General features: G+C 40.2%; 3 protein-coding genes across 4 annotated transcripts; 2 read left to right on the top strand and 1 right to left on the bottom strand.

Annotated features, from left to right (window-relative positions):
* Positions 1–296: 296 nt before the first annotated feature.
* Positions 297–10036, bottom strand: rexo5 (RNA exonuclease 5). Of its 2 annotated transcripts, none has more exons than XM_028601489.1 (19): positions 9936–10036; positions 8290–8562; positions 7655–7781; positions 7440–7560; positions 6866–6973; positions 6111–6199; positions 5882–5997; positions 5659–5797; positions 4907–5001; positions 4718–4820; positions 4521–4612; positions 3851–3959; positions 2896–3006; positions 2680–2817; positions 2371–2463; positions 1900–2254; positions 1313–1512; positions 932–1041; positions 297–847 (listed from the first exon to the last, which is right to left on the bottom strand). In XM_028601489.1, exons 2-19 carry the CDS (start codon positions 8541–8543, stop codon positions 793–795), a joined length of 2415 nt encoding a protein of 804 aa, XP_028457290.1. In that variant the 5' UTR covers positions 8544–8562; positions 9936–10036; the 3' UTR covers positions 297–792. The 2 variants fall into 2 exon arrangements, with proteins under 2 accessions (XP_028457290.1, XP_028457299.1); XM_028601498.1 differs by having other exon boundaries at positions 8290–8559.
* A 345-nt stretch (positions 10037–10381) lies between these two features.
* eri2 (ERI1 exoribonuclease family member 2) lies at positions 10382–14772 on the top strand. Its single transcript, XM_028589116.1, has 9 exons — positions 10382–10559; positions 10844–10905; positions 11065–11145; positions 11245–11372; positions 11481–11643; positions 11936–12036; positions 12435–12516; positions 12613–12701; positions 13131–14772. Exons 1-9 carry the CDS (start codon positions 10537–10539, stop codon positions 14607–14609), a joined length of 2208 nt encoding a protein of 735 aa, XP_028444917.1. The 5' UTR covers positions 10382–10536; the 3' UTR covers positions 14610–14772.
* Positions 14773–15771: 999 nt separating this feature from the next.
* On the top strand, positions 15772–18654 carry thumpd1 (THUMP domain containing 1). Its single transcript, XM_028589129.1, has 5 exons — positions 15772–16451; positions 16985–17159; positions 17263–17348; positions 17540–17702; positions 17825–18654. The coding sequence occupies exons 1-5, from the start codon at positions 16245–16247 to the stop codon at positions 18157–18159; spliced, it is 966 nt and encodes a 321-aa protein (XP_028444930.1). The 5' UTR covers positions 15772–16244; the 3' UTR covers positions 18160–18654.
* The last annotated feature ends 8771 nt before the right edge of the window (positions 18655–27425 follow it).

Raw genomic sequence — 27425 nt, 5'->3', positions numbered from 1 at the left:
ATCTGAAATTGCTCTTCATACAGTCATGGTAAAGTAAGGCCATAGGCCTTTTTTTTTCAGACATTTTGTATCCGTAGGAAAAGCACAGGTGGACAAAAAAATCAAAATGTGAATGATGGAGCCATCGTTAATATTAGTAACACCTGTGCATTTCCTACCATGACCAAAATCTGCCATGAAAAAGGCATATTTAGATTGGTTTTTGGAACCAAAGTGAAACGCTAGATATTAATCATGGTTACTGAAAGTAATGAAAAGACAAAGTTTGACATCAAAACAAATTTAATGGTGCAGTATTAAAATCCATAGATCCTGTATTGTAAATACTGCTAGTTAAAAGTAGTACAAGTAAAATTACATTTTACTTAATACAATTAATCATTTTTAACCTTCATTTACCCAACATGGTGTTTGATCATTCTTGTCTTGGGGTTCACAGTCACCTCATGAAACTGCCGTCGGATTTTCTTCCAGGAGAACAAAATGTATCTAGAAGACTTTCTAACTCCACCTCAGCATGTGTTATAACAAGTCTATAACAAACTGACTTTGTTAAAACCAAGAGCCATACAATGATTACCGTCTGAGAAGGCAGATCAGACCAAAGGCAGATGTTAATTTGTAACTTTGATCAAGGCCATGAAAAATATTTTACAGTACTGTATTTGACTTAAACTTTCCTTTATATATATTTTGCCAAATAGAAACATGTAAAACAAGTCTGAGGTAAAGGGAGTCTTATTGGGAAGTCTTTTTTTATCTCCAATGATTTTCAGGACCAGGTCTCTGTTCTCAAGACTCCTGCTTGACCTCCATAAGGCACAAACCCGGAAGGTAGCCATGAGCACTGGGGAGGAGAACAGAAGAGAAGAGGAGCTTTAGAAATGTTTAACTTGGTAGCAGATTTTCCTCCGACTGTCAGAGTCCTCACCTGGTGTGTCCGAGCAGCACGACTACAGACAAGGTGCCTTCTGGGAGAGATCTGAAGAGCTTCCGTAGGCGGCAGTCCAACTTCCCCATCGTGAGATCCATTTCCTGGTCCTACACAGATTACATATTGGAGTGTTCATCACATGTGGTCAAAAAAATGGATGGCACCAGAGACAAAGCCATGGCGGCCTTCATCAAAATTAGACTCGGCTCTGCTGTAGCCGAGTGTGTCAGCATGCCGACTAAGAAAAAATGCACTGGCGGACAGAGAGGCGGGGCACCCGTTTTCACTGGGACTGACCTATTTTATTTATTTATATTCTAAACAGTGACTTTAGGGATCTGTGACAACCAACTGGAGTCATCACACCCTTGTCTTTACCTGAGAACTGGTGTGCATGTGAGTCCTCTCTTCGTCTTCTGCTGCTTCACGGTCAGGATCCGCTGTGGTGATCGGTGTTGTCATGGCAACCCATGAGGGTAAGTGGGGTGGAGTGAGGGATGGACAGACGAGGTATTTGTCCTTCCAGAGATCCTGAGAGGCGCTGAGGGCTGCATGTTTGCCCTCGGAGCTCTCAAACTCTGTCAACCAGAGACGCTCGTGTTACGGACACACAGAAACTGTGTTTGAACAGTAAAACCAGCCACCTGCACGTGATCCGCGGCAAAAACCGCGAGGCACGGCGCAGAGCAAAGAGGCAAAGCGCAGCGCAGGAACGTAATGGAATTGGCTGCGCCAATGGTCCCTCGGCGCCTTGAAAAGGTCATCGGCAACTAGGTCAAAGTTGAAATAATTTTAACTTTGAGTGCAGCGCTCGGCGCAAATCCGAGCGGCGCGTGACGCCGAGGATAGCGTAGTGGGCCGGCACCGCTGTCCCCGTGGGAAAACAATGGAACGGCCAGCGCAAAGTGGTTTTTACCGCGGATCATCACTAGGCGGCTTAATGAATAATAAAGCTTTTTACTCACTTATGTATGCATGTCTTGCACCTTTTCCAGGTTTGGCAAGCAGGACGACTCTCTCCACCGTACCAAAGTGACCAAATGTCTCTCTGAGCGTCTCCTCAGACAGTTTAGACTTTGTGGTTGTCGTGGGATGCGACCGTTGACCATTGACTTTCACTGAGGGTAACCTGTTTGCTGTTTTAACAGAACATTTGGCATCTGACGTGTGTCCATTGACCCTTGGAGAACACGGTATGCTCTCAGCGACACTGGGGTTTAATTTAACAGCGTAGAGGCGACTGGCGTTGAGACTGTCACACATCAAAGTATCAAGAGTCAGATCCAAGTCGAGCATCGACTCGTAAACAGGCCTCTGGACCTAGAAAAGGCACACACGGGCAGATAAAGCAGTCTACTAACGTTTTGGACTAACTTTAACTGTAATGTAAAGAGAATAAGTGACAGAAAGCAAAAGAAAAACAGGGAGAGAGTTACCTTGATGGACTGTCCCTGCATATCAAGTCCATTCAGCGTTTTTAAAGCCAGCATAGCTCCCTCGAGCAGCTCAAACTCTACCTCTGCATGAACCTGGAGACCAAACGTCGTCAGACAATAAAGGTACGATTAATAAACCACATCCAAAAAGGGGAGAAAAACTGATTTTAGAGTCCAAGTTTAAGAGAAACTAAAGCAGTAATTAGCAGCATATCTAAGACGTGTATTTAGTTGTCGATGTGTTCATCTGTGACAGAAGTACAGCTTATTAAATGTAAACTAAAGGATCGTAATTTAGGTGAGATATACCCTGACTGTTGTGTTCAACATTTTGATATTTCGAACCGGTCCACAGCAACAAAACAGCCGCCTCACTTCCCTCTCAGAGAAAGCCGCAGGGAAGGGCCCGGCAAACACTACACACATATCTCGAAGGTTTGCACACACCTGCAGGGCAAACAAACACATGAAGTAGTACATCTAAACAACTCTTAAAATGTATCATGTTGTGAATAAATGCCTCACCCCCTGGTGCTCCTGATGAGGGTAGCTCCTTCTCAGATGGTCCGAGAGGGAAGAAAACTGGAGCACTGAGAGGAACGGACACTTGGTCCGTCTCCGGAAAGAGGCCAACACCTGAAGGAGACGAGATAAAGCAACGGGTGGAGAATGAGAAGAGTTAAGGGGAGGATGGTGAGGAAAGAGAAGAAAGACAGAGGACACGTAGTGAGTGCAGCAAAACCATACGTGTATATTCACCTATAATGTAAACAATGATCATTTAAGTCATCTTTTGAACAAAAAGAGCAACTTTATAGTTCGTTGTCAAATTAGGCCGAAATGCCATTAAAGATTTTTCATCAAAACCAGATACCTGAAGATATTCACCACTGCAAATAGCTAACAAATAGGTAAACCAGCAAACCCTCTATGAGGATTGCTGTATATGCAGCACAAACCAAAACAGATCGATGCATAGTTTGGGTAGGAAACCAAGCTGACTTAGAGTGTTTGATCTGGTAAAGGTCAGGAGGCAGTTAGTCTATATCCAAGTCGTTCCTCTTCTGGGATTGCTCCGTTGCCGATGGAAATTCCGCCATATTTCACTCATTTAGGCCGGATATCCGTTACCTTGGGCTGTCTTTGTGTTGCCATTTTAAACTCCGGTCGATTTATGAGGAATATAGTTAACCTTTTCTCAGCTCTCTGCAGGGTAAATCCAGACAATCTGAGTTTTCTGTTGCACGACTAAAACAACCTTTGAACGTACACATGTTCAACCAAAACAAGTTCCTTCCCGAGGAAAGGCGATTGTGATTGGTTTAAAGAAATGCCAATAAACGAGAGCATGTTTTTTTCCCATCCCGGAATGCTGTGTGGACTCGCCAGACCCTCCTTTGCAGAGCTGTGGAGGAAGGTCTGGCAATGCGCGACTAGGAGACAGTAGACGGCTCCGGAGTCAAAACTTCTCATGTCTCACCTCTTTGTCAGAGTTGTGCCACTGCTGATGGGACAGATCCAGGTCGATGTCACAACGCTTTCCGAAAAAGGCTACCGACCGGCCAAGTGTCTGTAGTATGTCAGCAAACCTGCACGAGTAATAAAGATGAAGAATCTGTCAAATACAACTGCAGAAAGAACGTGCGATGAGATTGGTTCACATTGTGAATGAAGAGCAGAATCCTTCTATTAAAGTGATTCAAGATATATTTTCCCCATAAGTCTATCATTTTGGATTTCGTGGATCATGTTAAATCTCATAGACCTTTTTGTTGTTGTGGAAATGATTCTGTAGGACAATTAAATCATAGACATTTGAGTAGAAAATGCCATACTAAGTTAGAGAAAATCGGTAGACTGACTCAAACATTTCTGAAAACGTTTTCCGTGTCTGAGTAGGTTAACACCACTTTTTCAAAAGCTACATTTTAAAAGTCCAAACTCAAACGTGACGGCTTCATTTTTGTATTGATCCACCAATGTTTTTGAAAAGCTCAATTTTCGGGTGTGAAAAAAATGCTACCATAGTATGGAGGTCAAAAACCCAGAGGAAAGATATGGTTAACCGACTTAGTAAGGACATGGCCTGAGTAAATGTGGTAGGATGTAAAGAATACAAAGAGGTCTACAGATTGTATAACGTATTGTACCTGGGACTTGGTGTGGGTGCAGGTTCAGAGTCGGTGGACTCCTCCTCCACTATCGTATATCCCCACAGCTCTTCCATATGAAGTTCTACAACCTGACAGTGAGCATACACAGAAAATATTAGATAAATTGTGTGTGTGCGTGCGTGTGTGTCTGTGTGCGTGCATGTGTGTGTGTGTGTAAGAAAGCGATGTGTTACCTGACGAGGTCCTGTTTTAATAAAGTACTGAGCCAGCTCCAGGGCTGCCAGAGCATCCTCAATGGGATTATGACCATTCTTTTCTTCAGTTTGTATTTGCCTCCTGGGACATGAGTGGAAAATTAAATTATTAGCCGTGGTGGGTGAGAGAGACAAGAAAGAGAGACAAGGAGAGAGCGGGGAACTTACTTCAGCACGGTCTCGGCCAGGACCTTCAGTTTAAACCTCTGTCCAAACTCTTTCCTGTACAGCAGTGAGGTGTCGATCACATGCTGGTGGATCAGCTGCAGGGAGGGCACACACATAATACAGGTCAAAACTTCAAACTTCTATAGAAAGAAAATGGAATTTCTACCCCACAGTTGTATGCCTCTGTCAAGCAGTCAAGTTGCAGTTCCTGTCTGTCCAGACTCATATGATATATGTAGTGAAGACTTTGAAGCAATTAAATTAAAAAAAGCATTACGTGTTTTTCTTTTGTGGCAAAACATTGATGCTTCACACAAATCTTCAACCCCGGCAGCACAGAAAATCTATACAATCACCCCAGTTTAAAAGTTAGTGTCACCAAATGTGAAATATGTCCGAAAATGTCCCCTTCTGGTCCCGAGTTATGGCGTGAAGAAAGAAATCTAATCAGTTCATCGTTGAGTCCAAGTCGACGTTTGGGCCAAATGTGAAGAAATTCCCTCAAGGCATTCCTGAGATATTGCGTTCACGAGAGGGGTTTTAAAGCTTTGAAGACCACAGATGGTGTAGGGATGTTTTTACTCAACACACACTTCTATCTACGAACATTTACAAAAGCCTCATCTGCCCCTCAGATTCCTGACCCATTTAAACTGCCACGCACAACAACACCAACAACAACGTCAACTCAGAACCGTGTCCTGATAATGATATTGTTACAAGCAGACATTAAAATATTAATGGGATCTCACTTTCAGAGCCACGAGGTCGTTGTTTATGGAATGTCCCACCAGAACTGCGTCGCTCGGCAACAACTTCCTGAGCTTCACTTGAACGTCCCGCAGGGTGGTTGTGATTGGCCGCAACATCGCTGCGGTTATACCAGAGAACCTATCAGGAGGCACCCAGCAACGATAACGTGTATTAGAAATCAATCGTGTGTGTGTGTGTGCGTGTGCGTGTGTGTGTGTGTACCTGGTGAGGTAGTTGAAGATTCGGTTCAGAGGTTTCACCAGATCGTCCAGCACACAGTTCCCATCACTGTCCACCAGAGAGACACGAGCCAGCTCATATCCCTTTTCTGTCTGAACCTGAGGCACAGCATTATTAAGTGTTAATTGTTTGAAACTGCATAACTGGATTCTACAATCGGTGGAAATTATATGTATATTATATTATTATTATATTATTGAGAGCATCTCACCATTTCACAGTCAATTCCATACAGAGGGCTGTTGTCAGTCACGCTCTCAACACTGTCTGTGCACACATAGTCCTCGAAACCGGGCATTCCTGTGTCAAAACAGAGACGATCGAGATGGAGACACAGCCAAGAGAGAGGGAGATTATGTCCACGCTAGTCTCGCTTTGCCAGACCTTCCTCCACAGCGCCGCGGAGGAGGGTCTGGCTAGTCCACACAGCGTTCCGGGATGGGAGAAAAACGTGCTCTGGTTTATTGGCATTTCTTTAAACCAATCACAATCGCTAAGCGCCAGGCAGAGCCACGGTGCCGCCACAAAATAGCCTCGGGAAGGAACTTGTTTTGGTGGAACGTGTACGTTCAAAAGTTGTTTTAGTCGTGCAACAGAAAACTCAGATTGGACAGATAGTCTTGGACAGATAAACCTTACGCTTTCTCTGTGTTGTGATTTTAAACTCTGGTTGATTTATGAGGACTACGGTTAACTGCTCCTCAGATCTCTGCAGGGTAAATCAAGACAGCCAGACATTTAGGCCAGATATCCGTTACCTTGGGCTGTCTTTGTGTTGGCATTTTAAAGTCCCGTCGATTTATGACAGTGTTTCCCACACATAGACTAATTTGTGGCGGTGCGCCACACAATCAACACCGGCTGCCACAAGTTAGTACGGGTAAAAAGAGAGCTTTTGAAAAACAATAACATGGAGAATGCCTGCTAAGACAGTCGTGTGCAGAGTGGCAGTAAAAAACCACTCACCTTTGACAGGGAAGTGTTTCTTGATCATCTCCTCCTGGGTGAGCACATACGCTGTCAGTCCTCTCCTCTGTGTCCCAAACTTGGTGATTACTGGGTGACTCCTAAGTGCTGCAACAGTGTGTAAAAATAATAAAACACACACATTTAAGAACAAGATCAAAAACACTGAGAAAAAAAACACAACTAAAGCTAATAATAAATGTGATGATATTCTGGCAATAAATATAATGGCATTCAGAAGACAGAAGAAGATTTTTGACTATACAGTCAAATGGAACATTGAAACAATGAAACATTATTTGTACATTTAATCACCTATAACATCTTAATAAGCTTTTTTTAACTTTTTATTTTATTTTAACATCTTAATACGTTTAGAAATATTCAAACAGTTAACTCTATAGTAGCCTTAAATAATAATGAAAGGGCGAATTGTGTGGGCTACAGCATTATTTTTTTACAACCAAAATAAAAACCAATATCTACTCTCATATTACACTGATCATGTATTCATATATTGCCCCAAGTACACACACCTACACACACTCAGAACATATCCACATAAGATTCTCACCTTTGTGCAGTTCACTGGATCCATTGTGTTTTTGGAGAAGAAATGGACAAGCCGATTTAGGAACTTCACTGCTGAAGATTCCTGACGCCAGGTCGGCAGATGATGGAGTAAAGGTGAGCCTCTGATCCAGCCAGATAAAAAACAACAAGGACCAGTGTTAACCCAAAACACAGACACTGGGAATCTAGAAATGGACATCACCTCTGGTTACTTACAGTTGTGTAGTTGGTCCTGAGGTGTCGCAGGGTGAGGTAGTGTTTGTAAAAGTGACTCTGGGTCAGGCCCTCCACGATCACCATATTCACGGCTTTAACCCTCTTCTGATGCTGGAGACGACACCAACTGGAAGAGACACAGGGGGATGAAGACAGAAAACTGAGACTAGATAAGTATAAGTGGAGTAGACTAGGGATGGACCGATTATTGGCCCTGGCCGATTATCGGGCCGTTTTTTTGGCAGTTTGCAGATGATCTGCATCAGCGTTTTATTTGCCTGATAACCGATAAAGTTCATTCATTAAAAAGTGTCCTACTTTTGCTCTGCTACAGCTCTGTGTCCGTCTCTCTGACTGTCTATCTTTTACTGTGTAATTTTGTAACATTCCAAAATCTTAATTTGGACTTAAAGATTTTCATTTTCCCTGTAAATGCATATCGGTTCCAAATATCGGTTTCATTAACTACTAATAATCGGTATCGGCCTTGAAAAAAACAATATCGGTCGATCCCTAGTGAAGACTTTAAAAGGATCATTGAGATTGTTGTTAGAGCACAGGGGCAGAGTAAATGTGCATTACGGAGAGTTATTTGATGAAAGGTGATGAAGGAGATAACATCTTACAGTCATTACCTGGGCTGTTTAATGCCACCCGTTTTCCCCAGAGCGGCATAATGCAGCAGCTCTGTCAGCTCATCCGGTGTAATTGGTTGATGAAGGCGATCGGGCAACACAGAGATCCTCTGAGAGCGGGAGGAATGTCCACACTCCAGCAGCTCCTCGCCCTCCTGCGCAGTTTTTAATCTCTTGGCCTCCTCATGTGCCGTGGGGGCGATGTTTTTTCTTTTCCTTCTGTTGCATGTTGCTGCTGATGATGAAGGTTCCATGTTCAAGCTTATGTTTCTACTGGGAGGTAAAAAAAAAAAAAAAAAGATATTTTAAATGACACTGTCTCCTGGCTGTCTAATGTCAAACTGTATAATTCAAGCAGAAGTTTATGTACGTCTAAGATTTACACATGTTCCTCTTAGAATTAGTATTGAAGGTAGAACAGGAGATCACTGCGTTTAGCCAACTAGGGCTGTGTAACAAAGCTCAATGTTGCAAGTACTAACCACAATGTGTTTGTAACTTTGAATATCAAAATATTGTCAGTTATGCTTTAAGTGTTGTTTACTTATTCTTTGAGCAGATATTTCCTCGTTTTAAATCATCATTTTCAACTGCATTGTAGACTGTGGTTGCTTTGTGCAAAGACTCGAGAAATAAGAAATAAACAGAGAAAAAGATAAAGAAAATGAGTTATGTAGGTAAAGGTTTTTTATACGTTCAACAATGATAAAATATAGTACATCCCCCTAGCCCTATCCACCCAGCACCCAAGAAAATTCAGGAAATTACTTTTAAATGTTACAGTTTTAATATAGTTGAAGTAATTTTGCAGGTAAACTCCATCCGTGTGAGGCAAAACAGAGAGAAAGAGATCTGTATTTTTTTTTTTTTTTTTTACATTTTACAGTACAACACCTCTCAATGTGAGGCACTGAAAGAAGTACTATAGCCTCATATTGGCACAGGTATTGACACATTTCAAACAATACCTAGCCCAATCCCACCCTTTACGTGGGATTGCACTGGCATTTTATTTTTTAATAAATGCTGGTGATTTGGGTTAATGTTGATTACCTTGGTATACTGTATGTGCAGTTTAGTGTCCAAAATTCCCCATACAATGTCCTTAATTAGGAACCTGCTAAACCACCTGTTTAACAGGTGTTTGGGTTATGGTTATGGTTATGGTTATGGTTAGGATTAGGGCAACCTGTCTCAAATAAGACCCTCATCATTTGGGACACTGAGTTTTTGGAAATTAATTTGGGACACTAAACTGCACGTATACAGATTACGTAATCTAAAGCAACACAATGATTATTGGGATGTGTTGTATTTGGGGTACTGTATCCCATTATAAGTGGATATGTGTATTGCTTTATTTGTGCTGCAACTGTAATGTAAATAAAGGAAGTGTAATATGTATCTGTAACGTTAGGTCCAGGTGAACTGATTCCAGTGCCTTTGGCAGGGAATCTGAACTTTTACAGGTGAAGATACTTAACGTAAAGGGACAACTAGAAACAGTTCAACTAGGAACACTACACACTTAACGTTAGCTGGCTAACACTTTAAAAAAAATACACTTATACAATTATAATTAAGGAGTATTTATATGTTGGGTATAAGCGTGAGAATAGTAACGAGAAAAAATATGATGTAAATACCAGATGTTATTGGTCCTGCGGATTCCAAACTCATATTTTTACACTATTGATAGAAGCTAAAAACACATGGTGAAAGCACAGCTGCTGCTCCTGCTCCACGTTATAATTTGTGACATAAAGTTTATAAATAGTAGCACTACTTCCGGGTTGTAACGTTAAAATAACGTAAACGTTAAAAATAAACTCACGCAGTGACCGTTGGAATGTGTTTTAGTCAGTAGAGGTAACTACAATTGCGTAGATTTTTAAAGATTTAACAAAATCACATATTGCAGATCAGACTGACATCGGCATATAAATGTTTTTGATTCATAATGTCTATGGGCTGTAGTAATTTATGCTTTTGTTTTTGTGACAACATGGTATAACCGGAAATGCAGTTCGTTTAGTTTTGTCCAAATTTCTGTGATCGACTATTTCTTTCCGCAGTTGATTTTAATGACTAGCTAGCAGCCCTTGTTAATCGAGCTCAGACTGACGAACGGACCTGACGCACATTTGAAAAAACAGCGCGATTTTGGCAACATTTTCCAACTAAGACCCCTTTATACCTTCATGCTTTGTAAAGTTAGTTACCCAAATTTAACAAATAGCTTACGTTATGTCGACAAAGAAACTTGCCAAGTAAGTAACTGAATAACCATGAGCCTTTAACGTTAGCCTTACCGTGAAGACGAAGAAAACAAATATGCTATATTGTTTAAGGTTCTACGGTCGTGAGGCGTCGAGTTCTTGACTATTTTGAATATTACAACTATTTGTGTATAAAATGGTCAACTCTTTCTTACCCTATACATTGTATTTAGTAGTAGTAGTAACGTTAGTAGTGTTATTACCGCTAATATAATTGGCAAAAAACATTAGCTTTAACGTTACTGCATTTCTTGTTTCTCTTTCTGCCTCTACAGAGAACTGGGATTATTGAGGCAGCGGAGTCAGTCCTCTAATGGGTCAAAGAAATCATTATCAAGTAAGTATGATTATTTGCTTTGATAGTGTGCATATAGACCAACAGAAATGTTGAGACTTAATCCCCTTGTCATTACATGTTTACACTAGATTGCACTGTTGCACTTGCAATACATTTATACAGTTATACAGTATTATAATACTGTCTGTTTTCTTTCAGAGCAAGAGTTTTCATACCTGATCGTGATAGATTTTGAGTCCACTTGCTGGAGAGAGAAAAACAACACCACCCAGGAAATTAGTAAGTATAGCCCTTTAAATGTCACTTGTGGACCATTCTTATTTTTCACCCTTGTTGCTGATAACATACGGGCCTCTTTCCTTTCTTCCTTCAATGCAGTTGAGTTTCCTGCTGTTCTGTTGAACACATCCACAGGGGAGATTGAGTCTGAGTTTCATAATTATGTTCAACCCCAAGAGCACCCCATTCTGTCCGAGTTCTGCACGGAGCTGACCGGGATTACACAGGTGACAGTTTAAATACACAGCTACAAACACACGAGTGCACTTTCTGGTGTCGTGTGTGGTATATAGTTTTACATTACATCTGACATCTTTGTTTTTTCTGTCTCACAGATGCAAGTTGAGGCAGGGATACCCCTTCAGATCTGTCTTTCTCGGTTCAGCCGCTGGCTGCAAAAGTTGCAGCTCGAGATGGGTGTGGTCTTTCCCAACAGACAACAGAGATCTTCTCCACCTTCACCTTCTCAAAAACTGTGTGCTTTCCTCACATGGTCAGGTAAAATTCAATTGCTTTGTTCTACAACCTCTTTATGGTTGGTCTCTGCCTCAGTTAGTAAGGCTATTTCCTGCACTGGAGACCAGAGCACACTAAATATTGACTAGAATGCCATTTTTATCTTCAAATGTAGCAAATTTAGTACACAAAAACAGAATTATCTGGCTCCATAGTTCTAGGCTGCCTTATCACAATAACATGGTTTGTTTTCACCTTGTTGGAAATTTGAAAAAAAAAAAATTTTAAAACACATAATTCATTTTAATGTGCCTCCATTCGCGTTGCGTATCAGACTGGGATCTCGGAGTTTGTTTGCAGTACGAGTGTAAACGCAAGCAGCTCCATAAACCTGATGTGCTCAACAGCTGGATAGACCTGAGAAGCACCTACAGGGTAAGTTCACTCGCTTTGTCTTTAAACCTCTGTTCTCTTTAATGCTTCCTCATTGTTTAATGTACTAGGTATTTTTTTTTTTTATATTTAGTCTATATATAATATGAATTATATGTTAAAGTTATAGCAATCTCTTATCCTAAATTACTAGAGTCCAAATTAAAGTATTCAGTTTGCTTATTTTGTCTGACCAGCAGACCAAAAGGTATTCAATTATTAATGTAACCAGAAAAAGCTGTCAATCTTCACAAGTAAGAAGCTGTAACCAGAAAAAAGTACATTGATTAACCAAGTATTCACTGATAAAACGTTCTATCAATTAACTAATCACTTGGATTAGACCTAATCGTTTCAGCACTAATCATTTTGTGATCAACCCCCTTTTTTTTATTTTTCAGCTGTTTTACGACAGGAAACCCAAAGGCCTGAACGGGGCACTACAAGATCTAGGGATACAGTTTTCAGGGAGAGAACATTCTGGTATAAACAAAACAAAAGTAATTTTGTCCAAATAAGTCCACATTGAAAATAGACACAATCTAATCCTGTGACTTGTTTTTTTCTCTCTTTCCTCAGGTTTGGATGACTCCCGAAATACAGCTCAGTTGGCAGCGAGGATGATGAGGGATGGGTGTATGATGAAGATCACTAGGAGCCTGGAGAGGGTGAGTGCCCGTCGTCCAACGATGCATCCCAACTCCTAAATCCCCCGGCCCCCCTTTTGCCTCCCCAAGCAAAACCTGTTCTGGATGATGACTAAGTCTTCGTGGATAAAACTTGTTTGGTTCAGAAAGAAGTACATGTAGAATTTTTAAGTTTTATTGTGATGCTCTTTTTATATAAATAAACAAACAAATTATATAACTGGACTGTGGTCCAGTTTTTAGACTTTTGTACTCGATGCCTCGTAAAATTTGAAATAAATCTTTCCAGACAACAAAGGCAAAAGGAACAGCAAGATAAGTAAATGTGCAGCTTAAGGGGACTATACAGAGTAGCACCAATAACTACTGACATAGCTTATTTGACAATACAGTTTCAAGAAAAAAATCAGGAATGAATTACTGATTTTATCTCTCATTTTACCTTCTTAGAAGCCATCAATGGTCAAAACCATGTTTGGAAACACAGCTGCAGACAACAAGAAAGAAAACTCAAACACTGACAAAAAGGAAAACACACCAACAACAAACAAACCCTCATCTTCCAAGATTCCTCCCAAATTATGTCCGATAAAATCACGCTCAGAGAACATTACGAGGGACTTGGACACAAATGAGAACTCAAGTTCTGTTCAAATCTGTCAAAGCCTGATCGCACCAAAGACACTGCTAAATGGTACAACTATGCCACTATGGGGATGCAGCAGGAGGTCAGTTACAGCAGTGGCTGTCACTAATATTTCCTCTTCCGTTATGACAAATTGTCCTTCACCACAAATTAACAACAACGGCAGCCTTGTTCTGTGTTCTACTACTCTGGGCTGCCTTTCAAGTCGGCCTCAGCCAAACCAGCCCTCCAAAACAGGAGCAACAATAGGACGTGTGGAAGAAGAGGAAGGTTCAGAACTTTTGGTGGAAACAGAGGATAGGTGTGGTTCATATGATGATGTGGTGCTGGAGGAGGATGATGGCTTCATCAGTGAAACGGAGAGAGAATTTAACGGTGATTATGTGTCCGGTTTTGACAGCGGATGTCATGTGTGGGAAGAGCCTGATAATAAACATTCACTAGGCGGTCAGGTCACATTAAGGGACAAAATCAGAGAAAACGTGAGCGTTGAAAACAACTTAACGACTCAAAAGATGACCAGTGAATTGTCAACAACATCTTTACCTGCAAAGAATGACATCAGGCAGCATTCAACCATCTCAGAGCCCAATACTTATTTTGTTGTTCCTAAAACGGTGACTCGGGACTCCAAATCAAATCAGCACAAAACAGGACTTAGAACCTTTTTTCAAGTACAAGGAAAGTCAGATGAGCCTCATAAAAGCTCTAAAACAAACACGCCCTCTGTATTCAGACAAAAACCCTTCATCCCAGAAAATACCTCCACCCCTTACACCTCATTTGCCAGGCCCAAAGCAGTCGTCACACAACACAAGAAGCCCAAAGAGACTCCACAATCTTCCTTCACCATCTACACTGACCTAGCAAAACGCTCACCTCCCTTCTCACGCGGTTCTTTTTGCGCCTCAAAGAATGCCCTCTCCTCCCTGTCATCCAACACGCTCTCCTCACGTACCAATCGTTGGTCCATTTCCGCGACAATGAAAGGAGAGGCGAGGATCACATCCCCGCTGTGTGCGTGTGGGCGTCGTGCAAAGCGTCAGTCCGTATCCAACGGTGGTCCGAACCACGGGCGAGGGTTTTACTGCTGTCCAGTCCGCCGGTCAGGCAGCGGAGGCAGGATCCAGAAGGGCTGCGAGTTCTTTAAGTGGGAGTCGGCTCTGATGAAAAGCAGTTCTGTGGACTCTCCTGCTGTCGGGTCTTCTGTCTCACTCTGTCAGATCAACTCCACTCTGAGCTGTCGTCCACCCCAGAGGTCAACACTGAGAAAGAGCTATTAACTAGTTGGGAGAGGTGGAAAAAAAAAAAAGCAGAATGTGTGGTCTTCCTCAGTCACATAAACTATGTTATGTTATTATATTTGTAACCAATAGCCACAAAGACTGTTCCTCATTAATTGTATTTTGCTTTTTATGTTTTGTAATAAAGTCGAATCTGAATAGATACGCTTGAAAAAAAAAGGTGAGCTCTCTTTTTATAAACTACATACAGCAGTAAAAATCAAAGCTGTGATTTTATTGACATAGTGAATGCTCAATTAACTTTACTGATTCCAGTTTGGAGAATGAGTTGGCTTTTATAAAGTTAAAATGCCCCAAAATACTGACTTGTCGCTTTTCTGTATTTCGTATAATTCTGAAGTGAATATTTGGCACAATGTTAGTAATGTGTTTTTTACACACAAAAAAAACCTATCAACCAATAATGATAATATGCTTAATTTTAATTAATTAATTTTTTATGTGTTGTACAGTAAAAAGACTTTTTGGCAAATATGCTTTGGAGATCAAATGAAATGATAAATAAAATGATAAAGTGGCCGTTTTAATCATGACTTTGTTAAATGTTTTAGTTTTGCACTTTGTTTTGACCGTTGTTTTTATCAGTGGTGGAAGAAGTACTCAGTGTAAAAATTATTCTATTAGGCTTCAGTAAAAGTCCTGCATTCACTATCAATCAATGAATTTTATTTGTCACATGAAATCGTACGAGGTACAATTCCTGTGAAATGTTATTCCATCAGCTCTTTAAACTTAAACATCGTATCATCATAAAGCAGAATGTGGCCGTCAGATTGGCACACAGAAAAAGAGTTAAGTTAAAGTATTGGCATTAAAATATACTCATGCAGAATAGCCCATTTCACAAGCATATTTATGGTAGTACTGGATTATAATTAGTGATGCATTAATGTCCTGTATAAGCATCCCTTTAATGCAGTTGTAGTTGCAGCTGCTTAGGCGCTCATTTTAACTACTTTATATACTGACTTAACATTTAGTAATACATCATATGTATTAGTTGATTTATATTTTGTGTTAATAGTCTTAATCTGTAAAGTAACTAGTGATTAAAGCTATGTGAAGTAAAAAGTACATTTCCCTTTTGAAATGTAGTTGTGGAGTAAGTAAAAAGTAGCATAAAATTGAAATACTCAAGTAAAGTACTGGTACCTCAAAATATGTACAGTACTCGGGTAAATGTACTTAGTTACATTACACTACCAGTTTTATATAGTAAGTATACAACATTTTCTGTATAATCACTGCCAAAAATCCAAAAGGTGAACAATTAATCGCGAGAACGTTGAAGACTTTTGTCCCTCCTCACGCGCCGTACGGCGCAACCAAAAAACGTGCTATGTTGTGAGTGACTGAATGAGACATCGGTCCTCTGAAACAGCTGAAGTTCATTGATTTGAACACACATTTAAGCAGGCATTCTGTAGCATTTTGTAACCTTCACATGACTTTTACATTGTAGTCGCTACAGCTTTAAAATACCGGAATTTTTAGCCTCAACTGTTAAGCTAACGGCTAATAAAGCCGAGAGGGAGTAACCAAAACAACAAGTTAGCCCGCTGCTATTGAGCTTAAATACAAGGTTTTGATTCGTACCTAAGCTTGTCTGCTAATATGTCGGCCTTGTCAAACGACTCGAGGAAACGGAGCAAGAAGCGGTATGCGGGCGGTCACCACAACAAGCGGTGGAAGGGCTCCCGGGAGCTGGAGATAGGCATGCAGGGGATCCTCATCACATGCAACATGAACGAGAGGAAGTGCACCGCGGAGGCCTTCAATCTGCTCAATGAGTACGCCGACACGCTCTATGGGCCCGAGAAGGTGAGCCCAGACATTAATATTCCTCGTTATAACGTGATCAGATACCTTTCTTTGCCTGGACTGTTTCACGTTAGTCCTTTACTAACAATTACTGGGAAAGTTAGATCAAGTGCACTGCACCCTACAGTAGTGGGAAAGTGCTGACTTAATTGCATATTTTACCATAAGTTATTTTAGTTTTAGTTGCACATTGATTTTGTGTATTGCATAGGGGTAGCCAGAGCAAAAGCTTGTTATTGTGTACATGCCCATGTCAATAGACTTTAGCTAGCCAGGAATTACAAATGTAACCATGCACCAATCTGACTTTTTCAGTCCCGATATCAATACATGGGCTTTGGCTATCAGCCACCGATCCCAGTTTATATCATTGTAAATTCAATGTATTTGGCTTTTGGACTGTTGATTGGACAACAAAAAGTCATTAGAAAGGGGCACTTTTCAGTACTTCTTTAACATTTTATAGACTAAACAAGTAATTGAGTTTGCAGAAGTAATATGGTATTATAAACATGCCTCTCTCATGATCACAGTTGCAAGATAATAATGGGAGCAGTAGTGAAGAGGAGGCTGATGAAGAAGATGTTGATGTAGCACTGAAGAAGGAAGTGGCACAGCTGAAAGCATCTGGAGCTAAACAGGAGAGGCGCTTCCAGGCTTTGGACAGTGGAGCAAACAACGTCATCTTCATCAAAACTAAAAATCTAGGTAAGTCAAGTCATTTTTTTTTTTTTGTACGGATCATTGACATGATTTGTTTGCCTTTTAGTATTATTGTGGCCACAATTTGTTTGTTTTTTTCCTCTCCTAGAATCTGACAAGCTGGTTCATCACATCCTCTCTGATCTCCACACCACCAAGAAGAAAAAGTCACGTGTGATCCTTCGGATGCTACCAGTGAGAAGCTCAAATTTACAACTGTCAACCTATTTAACAGATGCAGTATAGAAATATGTTTTGAGTGTATTGAAATGAGATGCAGACAGTTTTTTTTTTTTTTTTAACCCTTTCATAACAAAAGTATTGTTAAAGAATAACTTAAACTCCATGCTGCCGCCGTGTCTTATTCTCGTTTTCTCCTCATCCAGGTAACTGGAACATGCAAGGCCTTTCAGGATGACATGGTGAAGTACCTGACTACATTCCTGGAGCCCTGGTTCAAAACCCCAAACAGTGGTACCTACCAGATCGCCTTCAAGGCCCGCAACAGCAGCCACAACAAGAGAGACGAAATCATCAAAGCAATTGCAGGTAGTGTTGGACGAGATTAATTTTGTCAGATGAGAATAAAGAAGTAAATGAAAAGTGAATTTCCCCTTTTTGATCCTCAGTGAACAAAACTGACTTGTCTCTTTGGTTTTTGACCGTTGCAGGTCTTGTGGGGAAGCTGAACCCTAAGAACAAGGTTGATTTGACCAACCCAGAACTGACAATCATTGTGGAGGTCATCAAGGCTGTGTGTTGCATCAGTGTGGTAAAAGACTATACACTGTACAGAAAGTACAATGTCCAGGAAGTAATGAAAGAGGACACACCAAAGCCTGACGTGACCACAGCAAAAACGGATATGAATACAGCTGAGCAGAAGGAGAAACACGATGCAGAGGAGACAAACAAAGAAGAGGAGAAGAAAGGCGATGACGACAATGACAACAATGGGCCACAGGACAACAAGGTGGCTGATAAGGAAGAAGTTGACGGGGAGTAAGAGCTCACATTTAGAAGAGCTGATTGTCAGTCAGATTTTAAATTTCTAAAAAAAAGTTAATCTCAACTTGCATTATATTGTAGTGATTTTGTTTTTAAATTGAAGGTTCAAAGCAAAGATTAGCCAATTTATTTTTTTCACAACTTAACCCACAACTCGAGTCCTCCTTTATCAGAATCCTGATATAATTTAATGTCTTTTTTTATATTCATAAAGATATCTATGATATGTTAGTACCAACTTTATTGGGGTATTCATTTTTAAATTAAGGTGATTTGAAATTAACTGAATGTCACCATTCTGCAGCACAACTGTTTTTTTTTTTTTAATGCTGAATTAGATTTATAATTTTAATGTCATTTTATTTATTTTGACATTTTTACTAAAGCAAAAGAGTTTTGTTCAGATCAACTTGTGTCACATTTAGTAACTCTGTTTTTTGTAACTGTTATTTCCTAAAGCAGTCCCTAAATTAAAGTTACCCGTGTGTTTGAATATTTTTGCCACATATCCTCATTTTATGGTACATTATGCTTCAGTGATTGACACCACAGGGGGGGGGAAGTAGATGAGAAGACAGCAGTGTCAAAACTATGTAAGCATAAAATAAGCAAGCTACTTTGCTACTAAAAACCTGCAGGGTGTCTGCAGTCTTGAATTTCACACATGTTGTCAAATGTCCTGTTTGACGTTATTAACCACCATCATTGAACTGGCAGTTCTTCTCTACACCACAAGATGGAGTTAATCCCTTATTTAGCGACATGGTCATTATGTGACCAGTGTGCTGTGGTTGTTGTTCCTGGAATTTACTTTATTTCCATGAATAATTTATCAAAATCTCCTGGTATAAATGGCTGCTTCAAATCACTTTTTAAATGTCTTGCAGCTTTTTGTAAAAATTAACAATGTAGGCTTTCATATTGACCACTACAATGTGATGACAAAAAACTGAATTGGTCTTGGGTGAGTTTCTATAGTGATCATATAGCTCACAATTCGCATGTTTTATTGTTTTGTGAACATGAAAAAAGTCCAGGACAGTCTTTCCATCAGAAATAAATGCAACAAGTATCAATCAATGATGTAGCCTAATAGGACTGCACAGCTGTGCTTTGACCTAATGCTAACTGCATGCTAACATGATGTTTACAAATATAGTAAGTTTACCAGGTTCACCATTTTAGTTTTAGCCTGTTAGCATCCTAACATGCTATTCAGCACTTAACACAAAGGACAGCCGAAGATTATGGGAGTGTCTTTAGTTTTGCAGGTTTTTTGGTCATAAACCAAATGATTGGACAAATGAAATGATGGTGGCGCTAGATTAAAATTCAGTGGATCACAAAATTATAACAATTCATCTTGAAAGGAAAATGCATATCTGTAACAAATTGCATGGCAATTCATCTTGTAGTTGTGTAGACATTTTTCTCAGTCACAAATGTCAACCTCATGGTGGCACTAGAGTAGTAGGAATTATCTGTCTGGGGAGCATCGAATGTCTGTACAAACAATACATTTCATGGCAATCAATCGAATAGTTATTGAGATATTTCAGTCTGGATAAAACTGGCAGACCAGTCAGCCAGCATTGCTATACCTATTGAGCAACACCAGGGTGACAAATGATCAAATATTAAAGCTACTTTCTGGTTTTTGTTTGCTGTGTTTGGACAGGTCTTGCATCTGTGACTCTTGCATGTGTTATATATATTTTCCGTTTACAGTTTTAAGCCAGAATGTGCTCATATTTCTGTAGAATTGTCCTGGGTCTCTCCTCTGCATCCACCGAGCCTTTCTGCAAAGGTCATGAATAGTTTAATGGTTTGTCTTTTGAAGATATTATCAGGAGAACTTGGCTTTGTTGTTAGCTGTGGGTAGAACAATCTAAACTAAATATCAAAATTTAAGAGAAACTTAAAAATGTTCTCTAAAACAAATATGGGGCAAGGCAAGGCAATTTTATTTATATAGCACATTTCAGCACAAGGCAACTCAAAGTGCTTCACACAAATCATCAATCATTAAAGAACAAATATAGGGAGTAAAATAAGAATAAAAATAGTAATGAATACAAATTTAAAACCATTTAAGATACATAAAAAAAAAAAAAAAAAAAAAAAGAAATCCATATTAAATTTGTATACGAAATAAAATACAAGAATAAAAATCACTGTTCGATAAAAGAATTAACAAAAAGCATTATCAAAAAGTAAGGTCTTCAGCCTTGATTTAAAAGAGCTGAGAGTTGGGGCAGACCTGCAGTTTTCTGGTATTTTGTTCCAGATATGCGGAGCATAAAAACTAAATGCTGCTTCTCCCTGTTTAGTTCTGACTCTGGGGACGGTGCAGTATAACCTGTGCTAGCATTCATGGAAGGCATTAATCATAGTGTGGAATTCCATAGTTCTCTGTCATGTACACATAACACACATGCATTAACAGAATTGTGAATTTTTCTGCTCATTACACTTGGGCTGAACTGTTGTTGTGACCCGTCAGTCGTTATCTCCACCACATTCAGCTTAAACTCACAAATTGCATTCTCACTGGCTCTCAGGTGCCCCAATCAGTGTGACCTGCTGACAAGCTTATAGCTCCAACACAAGGGGAAAGGATTGGATGTTTTCAGCCTGCCAGCGTGTTATTAGTACAATACCAATTAGACTGTGTGACGAGACTACATAATGGCTAACATACAGTGATGCCTCATAATGATATCACAGTGACGGCATCTTAATGATATCGTTGCTGTCAGGTGAAATCTTAGTAAGATAAAAACATATGGCCAAGGCAGTTATATAATTTTATTATATTTTAACAAATGTAGGTTATTTAAATTCTAGTCAATTCATAAAAAACATTCTGTAGAATATGACAGTTTTAAATGTTTAATGGCATAATTAAAATCAAGACAATATTTACTGTACTAACCACTGTGTGTTGTCTACATGAGAAAATAGCCTCTGATGTTTTAATTGGCCCCAAGGCCATTTCTAATTAAACCTCAGTTGGCACTAAAGCCCGCTGCTTTCCAACAAAATAGCCATACAAACACATACACACTGTTCTGCCACCCAGGATTGTACGCTCATTCAGGTTTAAATGTCACAGGCCTGTGAAACAATTGCATCCACAGGCGCATGAGCACACAGTCCCCGGGGTCAGGATTAGCATCCATTGGTGTGGCTCCATATCTGACCTTTATTAATGGCTAAGTAGTGCTCTCCAGGGTCTCATTTGTCTCACTTTACCCGAACAATGGTCTCAGCCCCCTCACAACTGTAGCCTTCTCTCTCACAGTGCAGAATGAACAAGTCGAGGCTCAAATTGTTGAGCTTCAGGGATTTTTAGGGACTCCCGGTCTACTTTCACCTACTTACTGTACATATGGTTAAAATAACCATTAGAGCCCCTGAAAATGTGGTTTAAACATTGCATTATAACCTTCCATATTTATTACTAGATAAGTTTGAAATTGATTTAGTCTTTCACTGAAAGACTCAGCTAATCTACTTCATTAGAACTGTGTTGATGTGGTTTTATTAGTCTCGCTTTGCCAGACCTTCCTCCACAAGTGCAGTGGGCGGAGAAGGGTCTGGCTAATCCACAAAGCATTCTGGGACAGGAGAAAAATGGGCTCTGGTTTCTTGGGATTTCTTTAAACCAATCCCAATCGTCAGGGGCAGCGCTAAGCACAGGACAGAGCTACGGTGCCGGTGCAAAATAGCCTCGGGAAGGTAACGTGTTTTGGTGGAACGTGTACGTTCAAAAGTTGTTTTAGTCGTGAAACAGAAAACTCAGATTGGACAGATAGTCTGGCTAGCTGTCTCGATTTACCCTGCCGGAGTTTAAAATTCCAACACAAAGAAAGCAGAAGGTAACGGACATCCGGCCAAAAAGAGTGAAATCCGGCGGAACTTCTGTTGGCAACAGAGCAATCCCAGAAGTGGAACGTTGTCGATATAGACTATGGTTTAATTACATTTGATTGACAGAGGCCTGACAACCCCACAACTGTCATCACATTTTGATTTGAATGTTGCTAAATTGTGATTGGTGCACGGCAGGTACGTGACATCAGGCACAAGAAAACATAAGGGCGCTCTTATTCACAATCCTGCAATAAAACCACATTTATCTTATGCGTCCAACCCATTACAAAATAATTACGGAGAATGGTGTAACTAAAACAGTGTCTCAAGTGTAGCATTAATCCTTTTGAGAGGAGATTTTGTCAATCAGCAATCGTATCCAATATCTGGATGTGACCTAGCCACATTCATTTTTTACCTTGAAGAAAGCACTTGACAGACTCAAGGTCCACTTTATCGCTTGCTTATTTTAGTTGAAAAAAAAACCTAATAAATATAGACATTTTGACATGTCACAGTAGGAAAAGCATAGGTGTTTGAATTGCCATTTTGTTTCATGTTAGTCATCATGTGCATCAGACACAAGAATACACATATATACAATATACAGTATGGCGAAGGGTAAAGTCTCAAAAAATCATGAAGATATACACAGCACGGCTGTATTTGCTTGTGGCAACTCATAAAGTTGTCACAAGCAGACCAACAATGACTGAGGAACACTGAATATGGTGTTTGTTTAATAAAAAATTATGGCCTCAAAAAATGACCACTGAGTTGAACCCAAACATCGACAGCGACAACAAAAAGCAATTATGAGCTTTGTCAAACTGGTGTTTACCGCAGAGCTATTGTATGGAGAGGCTTTTCTGTTATTTTGTCCAGGCGTCGGTTTGTAGCTCTCCAGATGCCTTCTCCTTTGTCACACACACATGCACAGTCAATAGATGCACACACCAATGAATTCTTTATTTATTTTTATCTATTGTGGCAATGGGAATATGGGTTTGGAGGACATCTATTTCTCTGAGAGATTCTGTGTGTGTGTGTGTGTGTGTGTGTGTGTGTGTGTGTGTGTGTGTGTGTGTGTGTGTGTGTGTGTGTGTGTGTGTGTGTGTGTGTGTGTGTGGCTGCCAGCTTTCTGAATGGGGTTCAATAATGAGAAATGCTTATCAACCTTCTACAGCCTGTCAGCCCGCTGCTATTAGCTGTTACCCCAACAATCCTACAGGTAGGGCAAGAGTGCTCGAATTGATTCCAAACATTCCTATTTGTCCCCGCAGAAAAAGGACCAATCAGAAGACGGATTTAGTTGATTAGGATTATGGGAAGTAATTTGTGGAGGAAATAAGTGGGCATTTTTAAGGGGTCTACTAATGTTGTGAAATTAGTTTTCTTAATACCTGGGATGAGGTTGCTGTTTGAATGTTAATCACTGTTCATGGGATTGGAACGTGGACACGAGGAAGAGGGCTGGTTTGTAGGAAAGCTGAGAAACAGTTTGCTGAGCTGAAGAGAAGGAGGTGGAGAGAGGAGAGAGCATAAGTGAACAACAAATTCAGGAGCAGTTATTCCCTTCACCACACACACTCACATCTACTCACTCATTATCATCAGCTGTATAATCCTCGCTGAGGGGGCTTACCATATCACTGGGTGGCTTTTGCTGCAGAGACGCATTTTAGCATAATGCTAACAAGAACCTTGACAATTAGTTAGACAGGATAGGGGACGTGGGGGCAGAGAGGCGGCCGGGCAGTGTGCAGAGTAAAGATGTGAATAAAAAGCTGGCAAAATAGAAGAACAGGAGACTATGGAGAGGAGGTGGAACTGGGGCGTCAGCTGTGTGACTCTAAAAAGCTTTAATTACTTTTCTTTCTTTAACCAGTGATCAGTGTTAGAAAGGAACTGGATCAAAGCCTTATTTCACTAATGAGAATTTTCCCTTGTATATATGAATACCGGTACACAGAAAGAACTCATATGAATGGCACCAAGACTCTTAAGATGAAATTGAAGCCAATAGTTGTTTAGAAATTTCTACAGGCAACACTCAGTGACCACTTTATTAGGTACACTTGTCAAATAGTCAGCTCTGCATGGCATAGTCACTTGTACTTTTCTATTTCACCATTTTATTAACTTGTACTGCAACTTTTAATATTTTATCAATATTATATCGCCATCATGATTATATATTTTGTTGTCTCATTGTGTATTGCTGCTCTGCATGTTTGCATGTATCAAGAAAATGGCTATAATCAGTGTTGCTTGGCTGTGTTTTGTTGCTTGCTTGCTTGCATGCATGGCTACGTGCTGAATGGGGATACTGTTGATGTATTACTGTACTAATGTCTTGCTGCTTCCTGTCGCTCTGCAAAGCTTCTTGAGAATGCTTATTTTGTTGCTGTTATGTTGTGGTTAAATAGGTGTTGTTGCACTTGACTGCGTTATATTGAGAGATGTTAGTAAGATATCCTTATTTACATACATGAGGAAGTAGAATATAAGAAACACTTCTCAAATTATCAAGTCCAGCACACCACCACCATTAACTTTCGCATGATCTTAATGCTGAAATATATCATTGAATTTACACATTTACAACAATGTTGCCAAAAACTAAACAGTATAGACATCTTTAATGTAGAACTAATTGCAGGGCTTGTATTATACTGCATTAGATTGTACAGGTGTACCTAATACAGTGGCCACTAGTCTGAGTATAACGTTATAAACACCTATTCTCAGGTTAACACTGTGGGCTACTTTGCTAGTACATCTTCTATCACATCAATGTATCAGAAACTACCATGTAAAACAATGTGTAAAACTTCTCAAGCATGTGGAGGAGAAGTTAAAGTTTAATTACTCAGTATAACATCGTTAATTCAGCTGCAGTACAGTAGGCTATTTTTGGTTTGTGTTCCATTGGATGATTTAACTAGTTTGCTATCTTATGTTAGCTTATTAGTCAAATACAGTACGATATATTATTGGATTCCAGCAACAACAATGCAGTTAGGGAGATAGTGTAATTGTAATAAATAGGTAGAGACAGGACATGTGTTTGACTACATTTTTGTTACATAACAAATATATTTGCCCTAAATGTTAAGTTTGAACTGCACAGTAACTACATATTTGGTCAAAATTGAATTAGGACCTGACCTTTTGACATTGGTTTTACTATATAAAAAAATTATTATACTCTGAAATAAAAAAAAAAATCTGCGAAAACAGAATGTAGAATTTACAATAACTACAAAATAAAGCTAAAAACAAAGCCACAGAGGGAGTTAGCTAACTAGACAACTAAAACCAGATAGCTAACTCTAGTGAAAACATAGCCACTGCTAACCTTAGATGAATCTAAATTAATGTTTTTTCCAAAGCTCTCTTTGTAATTAAAAAATATAAAATTTGATGAACTGACATCTTGGTAATTCTGTTTTTTTTCATTCTACATAACTAAATGTAGTATAGTCAGAAAAAGAAACGGCTAAATTAGTTTGGCTATAAGATAACTAGCCAAGCTTAACAGCTAGCAGTAAGTGAATTCACGTGATGTGGTTGAGTTGAGGTAAAATATTCAGCCCTAAAATGCATAAAATAATGCATTACAACATTTCTCTCTGTTGCACAGTTTGCTGGCCAGCCTGATTCCTTAAAACCCATTTTTTCTCAACTTCCCTATTTTTGTAGTTACTGCTCTCTGTCTTTGAAGGGCAGATACTGATTGCTAACTGTTATTTAAATTAAATGTATGTTAAAGATATGCTGATAGTGGTAAAGAGTTGATTGGCTCTATTCTGTTTGCTCGTACATTAATGTTTGGTCAAATGCTACTCATTCTTTTGCAAATTATGTGTGTTTTTTGGGCGGGGAAGCCCTCATTGGATTGGATAACAGCTGCCGCAGAGGATTGCGAGTGTGACAGTGAAACATGTATATGTGATTTTCAGGCAAATGACAGACAGACAGAAGGGCTCCTCAAGAGGACATACAAATTTAACAGGATTGGAAATGGTACTGACCAGCTGTAAGAGGTAAGAGAGAAAGAGCAGGGGATGAGAGTCAAAGTGGGAGGAAGGAGGGGTGGTGACTCAAGGAGGAGTGTTACTAGATCAGTTTGAGAAGAAATTAACTGTCATTAAGCCACAAAGTTGACTAAAGGACACATCTGTGTTTGTTGCAACAGCTTGAAAAGTTGGATAAGGAGGGTGAAACAAATGGTGGAGAAAAGAAACAAGCTTTGGGATGAATGAAGCCGTTAAACACATCATCAAACGCTACAGGCACAGCAGGGGGCCTCGGGATACAACCGACTGAGAGATGGGTGGTGTGGGTGTGTGCATGTGTGTGTATAGTTTTGTATTGGCCAAACAAACCATCCATCTGCAGGGAGAGGAGAACAGTGGATGGGGAGAGCGGGGGGGGGTGGGGGTTTACAGGACTCTTTATGCTCCATATTTACACCCCTTTCAAATGCACAGACCGACAGATACACAGTCCTGCCCAGAGGTTCTTTGATGCTTGTCGATACCGCTGCGTGATGATGTCATACGGCAGAGAGCAAGGGAGGGAGGCATGATCAAAGGACAGAGGGAGGGATGAAGACGCAGGAGAGGATATCCAAGACAACAACGGGACAAAGATGGCGACTGCTTCTGCTGTGGGACGTCCACTGGCGTCCAGACCTCCGAATCACCAGGAGGAACCCTGGCCGTGCAGGAAGTGTATTCACTTCCCTTATTCTAACAGGATGACCACCAGCATGACATACTGGAACCACCAAGCCAACGTCAGACACCACTACCGCCGGGCTAGCACGGTAAGCTTTCCGTCTACCTTAGCCTTTCCTCCGCTGCCGTTCAACCATCAAACCCTTAGCGCCCGATGTCTGGTTACCATCACTCCATCCCAAGTATTTATCATGAGTTGCCATTCTTTTTAATAACACATTTTATACCCATTTTCTTTCTTTCTCTCAGCCCTTTCATCATGGTCTTTTGGCTGTTAATATAGGCCTCTCTTTGCCATCAAAGGCAGCACATCAATTGCCTTGACTCCCAAGTGTATGTGTGAGAGTGAGAGAGAGAAAGGGAGAGAGGAGAAAAAAAGAAGAACACCATGTATCAAAGATCAAGGCACGCTTTCATGCCTGATTTTGGCCCTGGTTGGGTTTTGCTTTCCATCATCTTTCCATCCTCCTTTTTCTCCCTGTTCTAGGGCTGCAGCCGCTCTCTCCGAAACCATCACTTCCCTCCCAAACCCTCAGTCGTCCAAATTCCACGTTCACAGGAAAATGAAATTAGGCGCTTTTGTGGGGAAATGGAAGACATTTTTTTCTGGTTTTCTTTGAGAATATTCTTTAGCTTACAGGCT

The sequence above is a fragment of the Perca flavescens genome, chromosome 2 (genome assembly GCF_004354835.1).
Source record: "Perca flavescens isolate YP-PL-M2 chromosome 2, PFLA_1.0, whole genome shotgun sequence".
Lineage (NCBI taxonomy): Eukaryota > Metazoa > Chordata > Actinopteri > Perciformes > Percidae > Perca > Perca flavescens.
The sequence above is the reverse complement of the archived record's forward strand: the minus strand, read 5'-3'. Positions and strand labels throughout refer to the sequence as shown.

Coding starts and splice junctions, on each gene's coding strand:
- eri2 (XM_028589116.1), top strand. CDS start 10,537: ATGTCGACAAAGAAACTTGCCAA. Junction 10,560..10,843: donor TCGACAAAGAAACTTGCCAA/GTAAGTAACTGA, acceptor CTGCCTCTACAG/AGAACTGGGATTATTGAGGC. Junction 11,644..11,935: donor TGCTTTCCTCACATGGTCAG/GTAAAATTCAAT, acceptor GTTGCGTATCAG/ACTGGGATCTCGGAGTTTGT.
- rexo5 (XM_028601489.1), bottom strand. CDS start 8,543: ATGGAACCTTCATCATCAGCAGCAACATGCAACAGAAGGAAAAGAAAA. Junction 3,960..4,520: donor GCACCCACACCAAGTCCCAG/GTACAATACGTT, acceptor TTACTCGTGCAG/GTTTGCTGACATACTACAGA. Junction 1,513..1,899: donor TGCAAGACATGCATACATAA/GTGAGTAAAAAG, acceptor TCTGGTTGACAG/AGTTTGAGAGCTCCGAGGGC.
- thumpd1 (XM_028589129.1), top strand. CDS start 16,245: ATGTCGGCCTTGTCAAACGACTCGAGGAAACGGAGCAAGAAGCGGTAT. Junction 17,160..17,262: donor CATCAAAACTAAAAATCTAG/GTAAGTCAAGTC, acceptor TTCCTCTCCTAG/AATCTGACAAGCTGGTTCAT. Junction 17,349..17,539: donor TGATCCTTCGGATGCTACCA/GTGAGAAGCTCA, acceptor CTCCTCATCCAG/GTAACTGGAACATGCAAGGC.